Source organism: Lepisma saccharinum, chromosome 19 (genome assembly GCF_977018435.1).
Source record: "Lepisma saccharinum chromosome 19, izLepSacc3.1, whole genome shotgun sequence".
Classification (NCBI taxonomy): Eukaryota; Metazoa; Arthropoda; class Insecta; order Zygentoma; family Lepismatidae; genus Lepisma; species Lepisma saccharinum.
This window is the reverse complement of record NC_139247.1, coordinates 40,793,536-40,810,593: the sequence shown is the minus strand read 5'-3', so window position 1 is coordinate 40,810,593 and position 17,058 is coordinate 40,793,536. Positions and strand designations below refer to the sequence as shown.

The following is a 17,058-nucleotide window of genomic DNA, read 5'->3' as shown; positions in this document are numbered from 1 at the left end:
GCGCAATGTTTTTTAATGGGAAGGGGGTGATGTGCATAGAGATTGGGGGAGGGGATTTTTTTTCTAAGTTGGCACCTAATACACTTGAGATATCTTTTGATTGACTGATTGATTTGCTCTATTTTATTTACGCTTCTTGTGCTACTTTTGGCTAATTTGCGAAGATGGGGATGAGTGATGACATGATTAAATTGATGAATGGACACTCACAAACATCTATGCCCAAGCCGAGATTCGAACCCGGGATCCCTGCCGTCGTAGCACGATGTGCTAACCACTCCGCCACGGGGGTCGGCAAGTTAACCTTTGAAAAATTGTAATTACAATAACTATATTTTACAACAAAACATATCAGGGTACCTGCGACGCCAAGGGTCCCGGGTTCGAATCCCTCTCAGGCTTGGTTGTTTTTGAATGTCCATTCATCATTTTCATCACTCATCCCCATCTTCGCAAATTAGCCAAGAGGCACAAAACGCGAAGTAAAATAAACTAAATCTATCAATCAATCGATCATATCAGGGTACATCGAACGTTATTAGCTGTACAAAAATTTCACTGTACTAATGTGATTGTGTAATTATATGACATAATATTTTGGGTGAGTTACTTTTGACTGAGAATTTGATTATCATATTCAATTTATAATACTTATTCCTGTAACCCTTTACAGGAGTTTAATATCTTCACTCATACAGAAGGTTGTTTCATCCTCATGGTAGTGAAATTCGTCCCCATTTTAGTAGGCTGTAAATCCCATTTCCACCAGTAAGCATGTTATGTGTGAATGAGAGCCCTGTTCATGAATAATGGCACGATAATGGAGTTTCTATTGTAGGAGACATCTATTGAGCACAGCCTGATCAAGTTTTGCCCACTCGTCCCTGCACAAAAGACCACCAAGCGTAGTTGCGTGACGTTTTTTGATGTTCCGTTTCAGAAGGCCAAACACACACAAGTCCATGGGTGCTGCATCAGGGGACTTGACAGGTATGTCTCTAAATGGGATAGCCTTCACACCTGTCTCCTGTTCCATACGGGACATGTACGTAGGCCACTGTTCTTCTCGCAGTATGGCTGCTGGCCTTGTCGTGGTGGATGTGCACTTTGTCGATGTCAATGCAATACAAAGCAGGGGCATGTTGGCGGTAGACGGGGTCTAATACATCCTCGATGTAGTAGGCTGCATTCAGCTTCACACTCGATGACACACGGTGTATAGGAAGCTTCCCATTTGCACAGAAACCTGCCACTACCATAAACCCTTTCGTGAAACTTTCTTTGCAGGAGCGGATCCACTTTGCATGATCCTTCCCATCGCTAGAGCGGTAGTAAATTGCGCGTATCTGCTGGGACCTCGTCAAATACACCCATGCCTCATCTAAGGTGATAGCATAACGCCATTTGTTGCCAGCCAGGTAGCCTTTATACAGCCGTTTTCATGCCACCCTCCGTTGTGCAATGTGCTTCGCTGTGAGAACGTGAACCTGCCGTGCACTTTTGAGTCCCAATTTCTCGCGTATTATTCGGTTTACAGTTGCTGTTGACCGTTGTACACGTCTGGCTATGTCCTGTTGTGTGGGTGGATTCTCCTTGGTGACACAATGGCGTATCTTAGCAACGACGTCCTGACTGCGTTGTGGAGCCGGTTGTCTCTTTTGCAGCTTTTCACTTGGCAATGCATGGGTTGAAGGTGGGTTTGCATTGCGATGGACTGCTGCATGGATTGCCTTATCAGACACTGCGAAACCTTTCATCTGGCACTGCTTTTCAATTCGGCTATAGCTGTAGCCTATGTCGGAAAGGGGTGGAGTTTCGGAGCTATGTTGATCACACACGACTCATCTTTCCCTCGTTTGTTCGATTAACTGTCTGGCTTTTGAATGCTATGTGGATCACGACGCTGCCGCAAATACAGCGCCTCTGGTGGCGATTCAACAATGCTACCATAAGGATGAAACAACCTTCTTCTGCATTTACATAATTGAAGGAAAGCCCAAGACAAAATTTTCATCCAGGTGAGGTCGATTTTTGGAACCCCAACTGTCCACCCTGTCATCATCCACTTCAACTATCTACCTTGATCCCACCACTTTTCCACATTCGGCAAATGAAAACACATGACAGTGTTGTATATATACACACACGTGTTTACAGGTAGGCCTACATGTAATAAAAAAAAATAGGAATCCTGATTATATAAAACAGTGGCATATTGATTGATAACAGAATATTTTCAACTTCTGCTTGGCTTTTCCGAAGAGCAACAAAGGTGCCTTGCCTATCTTGCAATGGGCTGGCTCATTCAAGAGCATGAAGACTACAGTATTCCCATTCTTCTTCCTCTATTCTCGCACAAATTCATTCATAAGATACCATGAGTTTTGTTTAATTTATTGTCGGTTTGAAAAAAAAAGAAATATCGAAATAGTAAATGCACAAGCACAAGAAAGACACTCAAACTGAGTGATAGTCCAACATTATAGATTCTGCCTATTTCGGAGCAGAATCCTGCGTAATTTCCCATCTGTTGTGTGCGAAGTTTCTGTGTGCAAAAGTTACATTGGGCCCCCTATAGGTGGGGAACAAAAGAGAATTGGATCGGCGCCCGTGCTGATGTGATATATGTATATGACACTGTTTTCTCATACCTCGAAAATGTTACATTTGTTACAATCATGCAGTCATAACTTTTTCCTGATTAAAGATAGGTTGAAGAAAACTTCATCACTGCATTTCTCGTGAAATTCTAGCCTGATTTGATTCTAGTCTGACTGCCACGCGGGAGACCCGAGGTGGGTGATCAAAGGTCGGAATTTTTCCGGCTTTGTCCCCGGCTATAGCGCCCACCCAGCCTCAAATCAAATGGCCGGATCGTGGTGCTGATTACCTCCAAGATGTCAGACATCGAAAATATGCGGGGCCCTACCCCCATATACCCTAAATGAGCCTTATTAGCACGATGCTATATGCACAGGGAACATTAACTTTACCTGTATGTACGGGTATTACGATAGCCTATATTCGTTTCTGTACCCCTGAGTAACTACGATTATCTTTTACAATGTCAGTGGATAAGGCCTTAATTTTCTCTGGCTCCCTCCCCCGCACTGCGGAGTTTTGCGGCATGTATTATCCGTACCAGCTAACTGTAGACCAGGCGAACGAGAACAAGTCTCTGCGCAAGTAGTGACGCGAGGCGGCTCCACCAATGAACAATGAGAGAAACTGGATTGTGTAATGCGCGACGGGAGTTTTCCCGATTTCCCCCTTCGCTATGCAGCGTTGCAAACTTTTGAAAAGGATAATACCGAAACGCACATGGCAAACGGACCGTATTTTTGTCTCCAGGTCCGTACGCTTGGTTTAAGAATTTCTTAGGGAAATATTAGGGATAAAACTGCAAGAGCAAATTTTGACAAGGCGTACATTTAGCGTACGGACTAAGGTCTGAACCGTACGTCCGTACATGTACTGTCAGGACCGTATGGCTGGCAACGCTGCGCTTTCACCAATCGATTTTTCTCCTCCTCCTCTGCCGATATGAGCGGCCCTGCTCTACAGTTAGCTGGGACAGGTTTTAGATCTGGCACTGCCGCACAGGTAAAACAGCTACAGCGAAGGCCTCCCCGATGGCGCAGTGGTAGCGTCGTCGCCTTGTAATCAAGGGGTCCCGGGTTCGATTCCCGGTGGAGGCACATAGTGGTTCGGATCCTACTTTAAACTGTAGGTCCAGTCCCGATTAGCCTTACTGTGCATAAAGTGGACTTAAAACAACAAATCAACAAATCAACAAGCTACAGCGAAAAATCAGGCGAAGCTCGGGCGGCCTCGGTAGCTCACAAGTCGAACTGGTCGCCGGGGTTCCGCGTTCGATTCCCAGTTCGGATATTTGTGTTTGCCTGTTTTGAAAGGAAAAGTAGAGAATTAAGTCAAATTGATACGAAAAAATATTAATAAGAGAATAACACGGGTAAACTGCCGCTTTGTGGTTTTCCTCTCTCTCTCTCTCTTTCTCTCTCTCTCTCTCTCTCTCTCTCTCTATATATATATATATATATATATATATATATGTGTGTGTGTGTGTGTGTGTGTGTGTGTGTGTGTGTGTGTGTATGTGTGTATGTATAAAGTTTGGAGAACATATTCAAAACACCTGGGTTCGAGTCCTGGTCGAACTTTAATATTTCGCTGTACTCTTTGTTGTCAAATCGAAAGGTAAACATCTCAATAACAAGAGGCTGTTGCAATGATTGGTGCTACCTGGTGAAACATAATAATTGTATCATTAGCAGTGTATTTACATTACTTTGTCCGTTCCCGGGTTCGATACCCGGTGGAGGTGCATAGTGTTTCGGTTCCCGCTTGAAACTATACGTCCAGTCCCAAGTAGCCGAGTAGCATAAAGCGAGCTTACAACAAAACTCAATCCATTGGGTGATTTTTTTAAAACTCATGGTTTTCTTTGTTGTGTAAAATTTGTAAATGAAGTATTATTTCCATGCGGTTTGTGGCAAATGAATAAGGAAGGATGGGAGATTTATTGGAGTATGTATACCGGTTTATATGCATCCCGGGTAATATCGCCCACGCCTCAACAAAAACAGCAAATATTCACCAGTGTACCTTTCGCGTCTATATGGTCTGGGGGTTTGGATGTAGTGCGAAGGTTTAAGTTTCCTCCTGTAGATAGCACCGTTGTCATTGTCAACAATAACCAGGAAACTGAGCTGTTATATTGTTGTGCTGGAAAGTTGTGTGCTTCTGCGTAATTGTTGTGCTGAAAAGTTGCGTTATTGTGATCAGGACACACAGTAAGAAAGGTGTACTCCTTGCAGGAACGTGTGTTTATCGTGTAATGTTTTTGGAAAACTAATTCTGTTGTTGCTACGCAAAGGGCATTTAGAAACAAATTTGCCTCACGTTCTGCCCCAGACAGGAACACAATATTGTCGCTAGTGAAGAAATTGGAAGAAACAGGATCGCTTCTGAGTGAGACAGGGAAGCATCGGACCTCGCGGGCAGGTGTTGTGGAAGATGTCAGTGCTCGACTCTTGAGGTCGCCCAAGAAATCTCTCCGTCGTTTGTCACAAGAAACCGGCTATAGCTATTCAACATGTCAAAAGGCAGCGAAAACTCCGAAACTAAGGGCGTACAAAATTACAGCTGTTCAAGAATTGAAGGATCCAGATAAAGTTAAACGTGTAGATTACTGTAATTGGTTTTTAATGTTTATTGTGCGTAATCCTGATATTCTGAAAATAACGTGGTTTACTGATGAAGCCTGGTTTCATCTCTCTGGGTATATTAATTCTCAGAATACACGGATATGGGCAGCTGAAAATCCACATAGGGTAATCGAAATTCCGTTGCACTCATAGAAAGTTGGGGTATGGTGCGCTGTCTCAGCATCACGTATAGTGGGTCCAATCTTCTTCAATGTAACAGTGAACACAGAGCGGTACAGGGCAATATTCATGGAATTTGTTGAAAATTTGGACGACATTGAACTCGCACAGGATTATTTTCAACAGGATGGTGCTACATGCCATACATCGCATGACAGTATGGCACTGATTGAAAGTTTCTTTGCGAATAGGGTTATTTCAAAAGGATTGTGGCCTCCGAGGTCTCCAGACTTAACTTCACTTGACTTCTTTCTGTGGGGCTTCCTAAAGGGACGTGTGTACACAAACAACCCTACATCCCTGGAAATGTTGAAGCACAACATTATCACTGAAATTGCGAACATTAGCGCAGAAACACTATGTCAGACAGCCCTTAACATGGAACGGCGTGTTCGACTTTGTTTACAGGAAGGAGGTCGACACTTTCAGCACCTTCTTTAAAGGTGAGATGTTATGTCATATGTCTGTGCCATAATTTTTGTTTTATTTATGTTTGAGTGAATACAAAAAAAAGAATTCATTTTCATTAATTCAGTTTAGCAAAAAGCCAATACTTCAATGTTATTGTAGGGTACACTGGTGAATATTTGCTGTTTTTGTTGAGGCGTGGGCGATATTATCCGGGATGCATATGAACCGGTAAACATACTCCAATAAATCTCCCATCCTTCCTTATTCATTTGCCACAAACCGCATGGAAATAATACTTCATTTACAAATTTTACACAACAAAGAAAACCATGAGTTTTAAAAAAATCACCCTTATTAACCAATCCCATATATACGGTTATAGATTGTATCAAAAAGTAAGGTGAATTTGTCTGTAAAACCCAGAGTTTTTTGTGTAGCTAATTAATTTTTTTGTATATGTCAGATACCAAGGTGATGCAAGTCTGACGGCAATTACAGTCTTCTACGTCAACCCGTCTGGTACCTAGAGCAATTCAAAGATGGCGCAACGACTTGAATATTACTCCAAGGAGGAGGTGCGCAGTGTTATTCGTTTTTTATGGGTCAAGGGAAAGAAACCATCTGAAATTCATCGAGAAGTCTATGGATAGAGTGTTATGTCGCAGAAACAAGTGTATGTGTGGTGTAACTCATTTGAAAGTGGTAGGAGTAGTGTGACAGATGATGACAGAAGTGGCAGACCAGCAACGTCCATCACCGACAGCAATGTGTGAGACGTGGATGCAATGATTCGTAAAGACAGAAGAGTCAGGTTGCATGACATTGCTGATGCATTGAACATCTCATATGGTTCAGTGAGGAGTATCGTGCATGACCAACTTGGCTTCAGGAAAGTGTGTGCGCGCTGGGTGCCCAAAAATCTGAGTGAGGACAAAAAATACCACCGAATGGGCATTTCCCTGACCCACCTCACACGATATGCCCACGAAGGCAGCGGTTCCTATGTCGAATTTTAGTGTGATAGCATGTGTCAAACATACCACAGTTTCATATTTTTTTCTATGCACGTTTTTCAATAAATCGAAAATTCACCTTACTTTTTGATACAACCTAGTATACCTTGGAGCCGAGGTGGTCTATTCGGCAGGAGGTCTGACTGTCACAAGGGAGACCTGGATTCTATTCATAGTGTCGGTTATCTTAGGTCGGAATTTTACGGTCTTGTTTCTGAATAAAGGTCTCTAGAGTTCACCCAGCCTGGATGGTAAGAGTGGCCAGAGAGCGGTGCTGATCACATCACCTCCAAAAATGGCAGAGATCAAGAATATTTAAGAGTCTTACCGCCACATCCAAACTAACTGTGCCTTCATGGCATTGTGCAATGTTCACTGTGAACTTTAACTTACTTTCTGTATATGCATACAGGGTAATTATACACTCTGTAGATCATTTTTTAAATTTGTAATAGGTGTGACGGGAGTTCATTCAGACAAATTTACATTCATTTTTTAATCATGTAATTTAATTTTCCTTGATGATAGTTAGGTATTTAATGTCAGAGTATTCCTCCCCTGTCTCAATTTTCAGCTACAGAAAATACATTTTTGTAATTGTGACGGACGGGTGTGATACTTCCGAGACTTGTCTTTAGTACTTTCCTCAGTGTTTCAGAAAACTCTGTCAAATAAATGGGTTTACTGAAACTATTTTATTTTCACAAAACAAAATTTACTCGACAATTAGATGCTCTTAGTTTCCAAAAATATTACTACTGTACATACTTTTTTTATGAACATTTTTTGCGTGTGACGGATGTGACAATTTTTGTGACGGCCGTGACACCATACACATTAGGATTATAGAACAATGCAAAGGTTAGGAAAATTATCATAAATAGATTCCTTCAAACGAAGGTTTGTGTTTAAATAATGTAGGATACTTCTGAGCTTAAGACATACAAACAATCAATGAGACAATTAGAACAATATTAGAATTAATCTAATTTCCTTATGGTATAATACTATATCATAATGAAACTAAATTTAGCGGAGACATCTCACATAAAAGTCAATTTCTACTGTAGAAAGTAATAGGTTTGAAACAATATGTTATGTAAAAGCCATGAAACTAATGTTTATATTAATAATTCCAAATTCTGCATAGTTATACCTTTAATTTCACACATAATAAGTGACATTTTAATAAAAAAAAATTAACCATCTTTGTCCACTTTCAGATGGAATGGCTCATTATTAAACAATTCAGAAACGTAATGAATCATACAACAAGCGAAAGACAAACTCTTCCAGATTTTTTTGTAGTTGTAAAAACAGCCGACGGTGGTGCCACTCACTGCCACAGGTGCCAGTCATGGTGGCGAACCAGGGAAAGAACACGCACTGCGTGCTTCAGTTTGCCACCAAGGTCAACGGATTTGACTCCCTGCGATTTATACTTGTGAGGTTACGTCAAGGAACACGTCCATGTACAGTCACGTACACTTCTGGATTGTAACGATATCCTTAACTTTGAATAGAATCGTTACAACACAGAAGTGTTCGTAACTGTACTACCCCAACCAGAGCACGTCGATGATCTGCAGCACCGAATCACCGCTGCCATTAGCAGAATCACTCCTGATGCGATAGGTCGAGTGTGGGCAGAAATGGGCTAAAGATGTGTGCCTTTTGATAAATGGTGGATATATTGAACGCTTGTGAAGATTGTATAAACATCTCGGATACATTATCTTTCACTGAGCATGTGAATCATTACATGCAACTGAACCTTTTTATTGTTCCGATTGTTTTAAAAACCTTTCACGGAATTGATAATTATCGGGGAGTGGGGTATATATTCTAGGCTAACTATAGGCTAACTACGAAACCTGAAGTCCAGTGACCAAAATTCTGAAGAAAATCGATTCGAAATTAATGATAAAATTGTTCAATTCAATAAGATGATCATGGTGAATCTGTAGTTTGCAAGAAATGTGGGTGTGTCTAATCACGTATACATACGCAACTCATTCTCTTCATTTAACATTGTAGAATATAATATTTATTTCTGAAATACGAGCCCTCAGGCTGTACGCATACATACCAAGTGTTAGTTTACAGTTATGTGAAGAGATAATGTTACATGAATAACTCTATATCCATACACACATATACAGGTAGAGTTCGTGTTCACTCTACAGCAGAGGAACGTTACGTAGTACACCTATACAGGATGGCAGTCCTTCCCCGGATGCTCTCCCCGTATCCCTCCTATGACATGTCATACATACCCTTCACTTTCCCTTAAGTCTTGCAAAGTTTCCCTTCGTTCCTTACAGGACTCTGATGTCACGCTGCGCGTTATCCGTCGGCCAGCTTTCCTGAATTATCGTACGCAGAGTTATTTGTATCCTGTTCGCAGCCTCGTCTCCCCATCTGCACTGTCTGTTCGGATCTGACCATCAACACTGGACGAGAATGTGCTCCCTCGTCTCAACCTCACCACACAATGCGTAGATTTCACTCCCGTCTCGCATCTTCAGCTTGTTCTGCCTCCATCCACCCAGCAGGAACCAGGCTAGTCCATTTTTTTCTGTCATTGAGCAAAAATTAATGTAGCCCTTTCTACCCCAGCCTACGACCAGCCCCAGGCTCTGTTGCGATGAGCGCCACCTTCTCGCTGCATTCTGCCATTATCTCCTGCTTACTGATATCCACGACGAGCCTATCCTTATGATTTGTAACAGCTCCACTTGACCCCCGCTGACCTCTCTCTTCCTCCCATAATTCCCCTAGCCCTATTCTATATAACCCAGATTTAATCCCCATGTTTTTGTGTGGAATTGCATATGGAAGGCAAGGCACACACTAACCGAACTACATTCCGTTCCACAAGATTTCTTTGAGGTGGTAAGGCACTGTAGTAGATATTTGCTGAGTGGTACGTTTTCTTACAGTAGACTTGATTTAATGAACGTTGCGTGTGTGTTAACTGCAACTCAGATACGAAGGATTGACACATGAAAGCGTTTTATAGATGCCCCCCCCCCCCATACGCCCTCCCCAAGTCACCTTCTGAACTTCTCGCCACTGACCTGTTTCACTGTTCTGAAAACAATTGACAGTTGACTCAACCCCTAACCGCAAAATATTAGCTTTGTGATGTACTTAGCTTTCTTGTCCTGTGAACTAAGTTTATATTCTTATGGAAAAAACACTAATTACACTGGTCTACAAAAAATAACTTTTCTCTTTCACAAGAACAAAATTAACAGAATCTAGAAGTATTTTTTATGCTGAATGCAAATATATTTTTAGATTTTTTCCATCAGACAGGGTTTTTGTGTGACAGACATATAAAGTTTTATGAAATCAGTACTTCACGTAAATCTATATATTAAAGAAATATGTCGTTCTGGCTTCTTAGAACGTTGAGAATAATGATTTGCGGACATATTTTGCATTTATGATCTCTCTCTTCATGGTCCACCAGTAGTCAACCAGTAGGGCTATACAGGGACTCCATTTGACTTGTCACCTGTTTCTCATTGTAGAAATTTGCTGATGGAAACGCTCGCCATGTTCATCGTCGTCAGACAGAAAATTTTCTAGGTTAATTCCAAGAAGTGAATTTTTAAAGACATGTTTCATCTCATAGCATTCTATGAATTCACAAGATCAGCCACTATATCACAATATTTTTCTGTTTTATGATTTTAAAGAAAATTGCAACATACATTTTTGAGCGACTGCCAGGCGTTTTTTCAAGTGGATTTACCAGTGATCTTATTTGTGGCCCTATATCGTCTTCCAGTTTCACATCACTGACACTGTGAAATTTAGATTTCAAGTACATAAATACATTAGAGTTTTTATCCATTGCTTTCACAAAATTTTCCTTGACTCCCAATTTGATATGCAATGGAGATAAACACATTCAACAACAATGTAAGTAACAAACGCCTCGTGAACGAAACACTGCATGAAACAAAGTTTTACGTTTTCATTAATATAATCGCGCTACGACGCCAAGGGTCTCTGATTCGAATCCCGACCTGGGCATGGTTTTTTGTGAGTGTCCATTCATCAATTTCATCATACATCACTCACTACCATCTTCGCAAATTAGCCAAAAGTGGCACAGAAGTGAAGTGAATTAAAGAAAATCAATCAATCAATCAACCAATATCATAGGAAATAGAACACGTAAATTAGGGAAACACATGACTCAGCATTATACTACATATCTCCTCAACCCCTGACTCTAAAGGCATGAATCGAAAACCAATCTCTAGCGGAAATCATAAGCTCTGAATTTGGTTCAGTGACTTTAGGACATAAATTACATAGTTTCTTACATATTTGCTGTTTTTTGTGTCAGAAATTAACTTTTACGCTCATTCTAAAAATTATGGAAATATTTGAATCTTTATAATTCAGTTAAGATTTATAGTAGCTCTATCAACCAAAAACTATAATTTATCAAATTTTCTGTTCTTTCATTTTGGTTATCTTCACTTTTTGTATACAATGCACCGTTTTCGAGATATTTTATTTTTTTATTTTTAAGTTGAATTTTTGCCGCCATTTTCCAAGATGGCGGATTTTTAATATATTATTCACTATACCATTCCGCACAATCTGGCACAAAAAACATTTGTGTTGCAATTATTTTCGGGTGAACCCGTATATTTCCTCTACTACATATTATCCAGCTGTCCTATTCACACAAACAACAGCAAAACTCTTTTCATGCCAACCTCCAGGCCACTCTTAAGTTGCAAACCAAGCAGTAGGGCAATCACCTTTAAGTCTCCACAAATATACAAGTTATATTTACTATATTCGAGTTTTTCCAACAGCAATTTCATATTTTCATATGTCTCTTTAGTACTAGCTGCATGCGCTACAGGTACGGATGGTAATTCATTGCCATTATGCATCAGCACAGCCTTCAAACTAACTTTGGAAGAATCATGAACAAACTAGGTGAATAACACCTATACATCTTGAAAATAAACACTGCATATAAGTTAAATACGAGTTAAAGCATCAGATGGCAGGCCATAAGAACGACAATTCAGTTTCAAAAAGTAACCATCACAGAAAACCTGTTCCTGATGGAAAAATTCTAATTACGTATTTGAATTTAGGGCAAACGAATACACCAAACTCGCCATTTCGTTTTCTTGTGAAAAACATCATGTTTACCAGTGTTATTTTACACTTTTTACAAGCGAATAATGAAGTTTGGTAAATATTTTAACAAAATATAGAACCTAATCGCCGCCACTGTCTCCATCACGCCTCCACCGGTGACGAACACGATAGTAGGTATTTTTCGGTGAAGAAGATTGAAACACCGCACACCAACAACGTGAGTCAAGATGTGCCCGCCATATTGTGTGATCCGGAAGCGAAGAAAGGAATAAAAAAAAGCACTCAGAATGTGAAAAATTGCGTTTGTTTTCGTGTAAAAAGCATAATGCCACCTTGAACTATGTTCCGCAATACACAATTGGTAAGTACGAACCATGCGAAACACAAAATATCCAATTTTAATGCGTCTCCGATCTATGACACTAGTACCATTAATTTAACAGTTTTGTTACACTTTTCCCATAGTATGTATACTGCAACATAACGGTATAAATTTCGCAAAAACATCCACATATCTTTTTGTTTGGAATGAGTTCTAGTGAGATGAGAGCGACGCTAAATAACAATTAAATTAAATCAAACAAGTGTTTGAGAACCTGTTGAAAAATAGATCAACAATAATACTGAAGTCTGTTGCTAGGTAAAATCAGACGTGCTATAGAAATACTGTGAGAAACTACAGAATTCTGTCAGGAATTTCTAGGTAAGCTGTTTTGTCAGTTTGGTGGGGGGGGGGGGGTTTTGGAAAATATACCCTTGCGTCTACCTTTGAAATATCCTGCCAACAACCTTAACTAGGTCTAAATTCAAGTACAGTTAGAAAAAAAAAACCTTATCCTCAAATGAACTCATCTCCTTCGTTTTGACGGAGTTCTAGCAGCAGTATAACTTGGGACCGAACCTTGTTCTGGTGGGGGCAGAACATGAAACTCGGGTCCAAAGAAGTTAACAAAAATACCGTTAACTTATGTTTTAATAAACCTTGAAATTTTGTTGTGGGATAGTGCCTCCGCTTGCCTCTGTAAGTTACGCCTACCTTGTTAGACTATTGAATTTGGGGTAGCAATGAAAATGCTTTAGAGAATACGTCTATTGTGCTTTGTAAGTTGTCAAATGGTTACTACTCTCGCTTTTGATGTGAATTGACCAGATTCCGCCTTTGGAAAATGCAGATTGTCCCAACATCTTGAGGACACTCTGAAACATGAAGCAGGGAATAACAGATGGCAGTAGAACGACAGATAACAGTTAACTATTATGCATGATGTGCAGGTGTAACTATATAGAGTACTTATTAATAAGTTCCATAATAATAATAGCAAATGCTATTGCTAGTATGTATAGTTGTTCTCTCTTTGCTTACAAGGAAAACTATTGCAAATTTAGAGCAAACAATCTCAACTATGAACTTATCACAATAAGATAAGTGCTTTCAAAGATTTTCTTCACATTAATTCTTTAAGTCTCACTGTTCCTGTTCGTTGATTATTGTTAATTGATTTACATATTCAATAATCGAGTACTACAAAAGAATTAATCGAATTCTTGCCTCCAAAATCAATTAATTGCATGGGGGATATTTAAGAGAACATTAGCGCAGCACAATTATGGAAACAAAGGAATATCGAGCGTTAAATACAGATACTTTTGAAAAAAGGTGATGAAAATGGTGTAAAAATTGTACAAGCTTGTATACCTGGAAATAGCGGTTAATTTGAAAAAAAAATCCACAAGTACTCATTAGTACAGGAGGAGGTAACAGGACACTGGGTAGAGGACATTCACCCAATACGAAAGGGGGGCAAATGATAAGGAAAGTTTGCCTATATGGAAGACCAGGTTGTACCGGAAGAGGTGATAATTTCTATCAGTGCTGAATAATATAAATCGAGATTTTACGAAGTTAATACAACAGTTAAAATTTCTTTCGTGCGCTTGCTTTTCTCTCTTAGAGCCAAACCATTCGCTGTGGGGAGAATTTCGATTTGTTTTTTTCTCTCTTTTTTTTTTCTTGTGTTTTCATGACTGCTCATTAAACACCAAATTTTCAGAATTAGGACTATGTTGGAGACCACTCCCTAAAAATACATTTGGTACATACAAACTTCCGTAACGTTTGGAGGACAACGACCATGGAAACTTTTGAATTTCTTGATGGTGTCTGCTCAAACCTACAATAGCATTAGAAAATTGTTGATTTTCTTGGGAAAATGTTTCCTTTCAAATCCAAGTAAATATTTAGAAATTTACTGTTCTCATTGTAAAATAACGAAGAGTTTGACGATTACAGAAGCACATGTTACATTGGTAAGTAACCCGATTTGTACTTGCCTTCCCCGCCCTCCAAGACAAAAAGAATTGTGGTTGCGCCTCTGCCTCTTTCGATCTCAATTCCCTCTATCTATCATTCCCTGTTTCTCTACTCTTTTCAGGCAGGCACGTAAAGACGAAACGAATCAAATTTATTTTTCACGCAAATTTGAATTTGTGGAATGTCCTTAAAATAAAAAAAAATAAAAAAACGGGTGTGCAAAAGAACAGTTATGTGGTTAACGGCACGCACCTGTTCACCCTTGACTCGGAAGGTTAATCTGACTGAACAATTAAGTCTGCACACCGGTTATTACTTTGGTATAAATCATCTAAACAACACAACTAGTGTTTCTTCTTTTCCAGAGCCATGTCTGGGTGCCAATCCGTAACTATCAAACAAGAGCGGAAGGAAGTATTTAGCTGCACTTGCTGCTGCCAGCTCCTCTCGCCCCCGATCTTCACCTGCCCTCAGGACCACCCCTTCTGCTCGTCCTGCCGAGGCTTCTTTCGGAAATGCACCTTGTGTCAGGAAGAACTCGTGGATTCCCCCTGCGAGGAGTGGTTCATCAAGTGGCTCACCCTGCCCCTGCCTTGCAAGTACAAGGACAACGGCTGCGACGAGCTCCTTGCACTTCCCAGGAGACAGCTGCACGAGGAACAGTGCTCGATGCAGCCTCTCAGATGCCCCTTCCTCGGCTGCCCCTCTGGTCTCGGTCACTCGCCAGAGGACGTCGCTGCTCACCTCAGGATCTTCCACGCACAGACTCTTGAACCATCTAACCACTCTCTGGTGCCTCTGAGGCTTCGATTGGTGCAGAGTAACGCAGAGTCAGGAGCCACGGTCTCTGCCTTCGGGAAGGTCTTCCAGGTGGACTGCTTCGTGGACGACGGAGGCATCGTGTGCCTCGTCTTCTTTCTTGGCAACAGGGGAGAGTCGGCAGCCTTCAAGGTGGACGTGAGCGTCCATGGCAACTGTCCGTATCCACGCATCTCATGCCGTAACTGCTTGGTGATGTCCATCTTAGATCGTGACCGGGCCTTAAGGTTGAAAACAGCCACGTGCCGCTTCCCGTCACTAGTGAACATTCCCCTTGAGGAAGAATTAGTTGTCGAGTTCTTTCTCTTGAAGATCTAGCAGCTGCACTCTTTCTACATGAAGAATTAGTAAGTGAACTCATCCTCGATGAAGAATTAGTGCCTGAAATTTTCGAATTGATGCTCTCTTGATGATGTAGTAGCTAAATTTCTTATTGATTCTGCAGACTATACTCTCTAGTGAGCTCTCTGATTATCCTTTGATGAAGAAAATACACGTAATTATTCTTGATAAAAAGAACTGTGCAGAATTCTCTCCACATGAAGAATTAGTAGGTGAACTCATCCTCTATGAAGAATTAGTACCTGAAATCCTCGAGTTGATGCTCTCTTGATGATGTAGTAGCTAAATTTCTTATTGATTCTTCTTCTTCTTTTCCCTTATGCCCACTTAGGCGTCGGGTTCTTATTGATTCAACAGACTATACTCTCTAGTGATATAGAAATAGCTGTATGATTATCCTTTGATGAAGAAAATACACGAAATTTAACATGATAGAAAATACCTGAGCAGAATTTTTTCTACATGAAAAAATTTGTACGTGAACTCATTCTCGACGATGAATTAGTACCTGAAGTCTTCGAGTTGATGAAAAACTTATGGCTAAATTTCCTATTAAGATTGAACACAATGTACTCTCTAGTGTTAGGCAGCTGCTTGAATCTCACTTAAAGAAGAAGCTAGACTAAATTATACTTCATTAGCAAACGAAGCAGAAGCAAAATTCTCTCTACATGAAGAATTAGTGGATGAACTCTTCCTTCATGAAGAATTAGCACCTCAAGTTTTCGAGTCCTCGCTATCTTGATGAAGAACCAGTAGTCATATTAATTTTATACGATGAATTGTCTGGTAGCACACAAACAGTTATTTTGGTTCACTTTGCTGAGGACAAGAGACGAAATAGTACTTGAAAAGAAAAAAGTATTACCAAAATTATCTCAAATATCTCGTTGTAGTCTATGGATGAAGAATCACTTCCCAAGTTTGCTCTGTCGATATAGAGTCGACATCTACCTGACATTCCTGTAAGTAAAAATGAAAATCCGTACTTTTTACGAAAGACTAATTTATTTTTTTCTCTTTGAATATTGAAGAAACTAATTATAAAATAGTCAATTTTAGGAACCTGTGTGCTTAAATTGTCTTCATAAAGAACTTATATCTCAATCATGTATTCGTGAATTATGAATCAGATTTTGAGGAAGACGTAAAATAATATTAATCTTATTTTCATCGTAAAATTATCTCGATGAATATCGGTACCGATGGCAAAACGATTTCTAGCCTTGATAGCTTATACATACTTACAATGAATACAGGACAGTAACTAGAAGGCACAGCAGGATCATCGGCCCCTTGGCTACATGAATTTATCTAACTAACTCTCTAGCCTTCTTAAACCCGTAGGTTTATGGCTGTAGCAGTACAAGCCTTCCATCTGGGTAATATCAATACAGTCTTTTCCATCCTTTCCTTACTGATTTCCTTTAGTTCCATCTCAACGTTATCCTTCCATCTTCGTCTTGACTTTCCTACAGGTCTCTTACCATCAGGTTTTCCAACAAGAATCCTGCAAAGTTTTCCTTCCTCTCCCGTTCGTGCCACATGACCTGCCTTTCTAAGTCTTATTGATTTAATTATTCTAATAATATCTGGACATGTAGTTATA

At 40.1% G+C, this 17,058-nt stretch overlaps 1 protein-coding gene across 1 annotated transcript; it reads left to right on the top strand.

Annotated features, from left to right (window-relative positions):
* The first annotated feature begins 14,657 nt into the window (after positions 1-14,657).
* Positions 14,658-15,425, top strand: LOC146003002 (uncharacterized). The gene has a single exon (XM_083141162.1). It carries the CDS (start codon positions 14,658-14,660, stop codon positions 15,423-15,425), a length of 768 nt encoding a protein of 255 aa, XP_082997288.1.
* Positions 15,426-17,058: the final 1,633 nt, after the last annotated feature.

Coding starts and splice junctions, on each gene's coding strand:
- LOC146003002 (XM_083141162.1), top strand. CDS start 14,658: ATGTCTGGGTGCCAATCCGTAACTATCAAACAAGAGCGGAAGGAAGTA.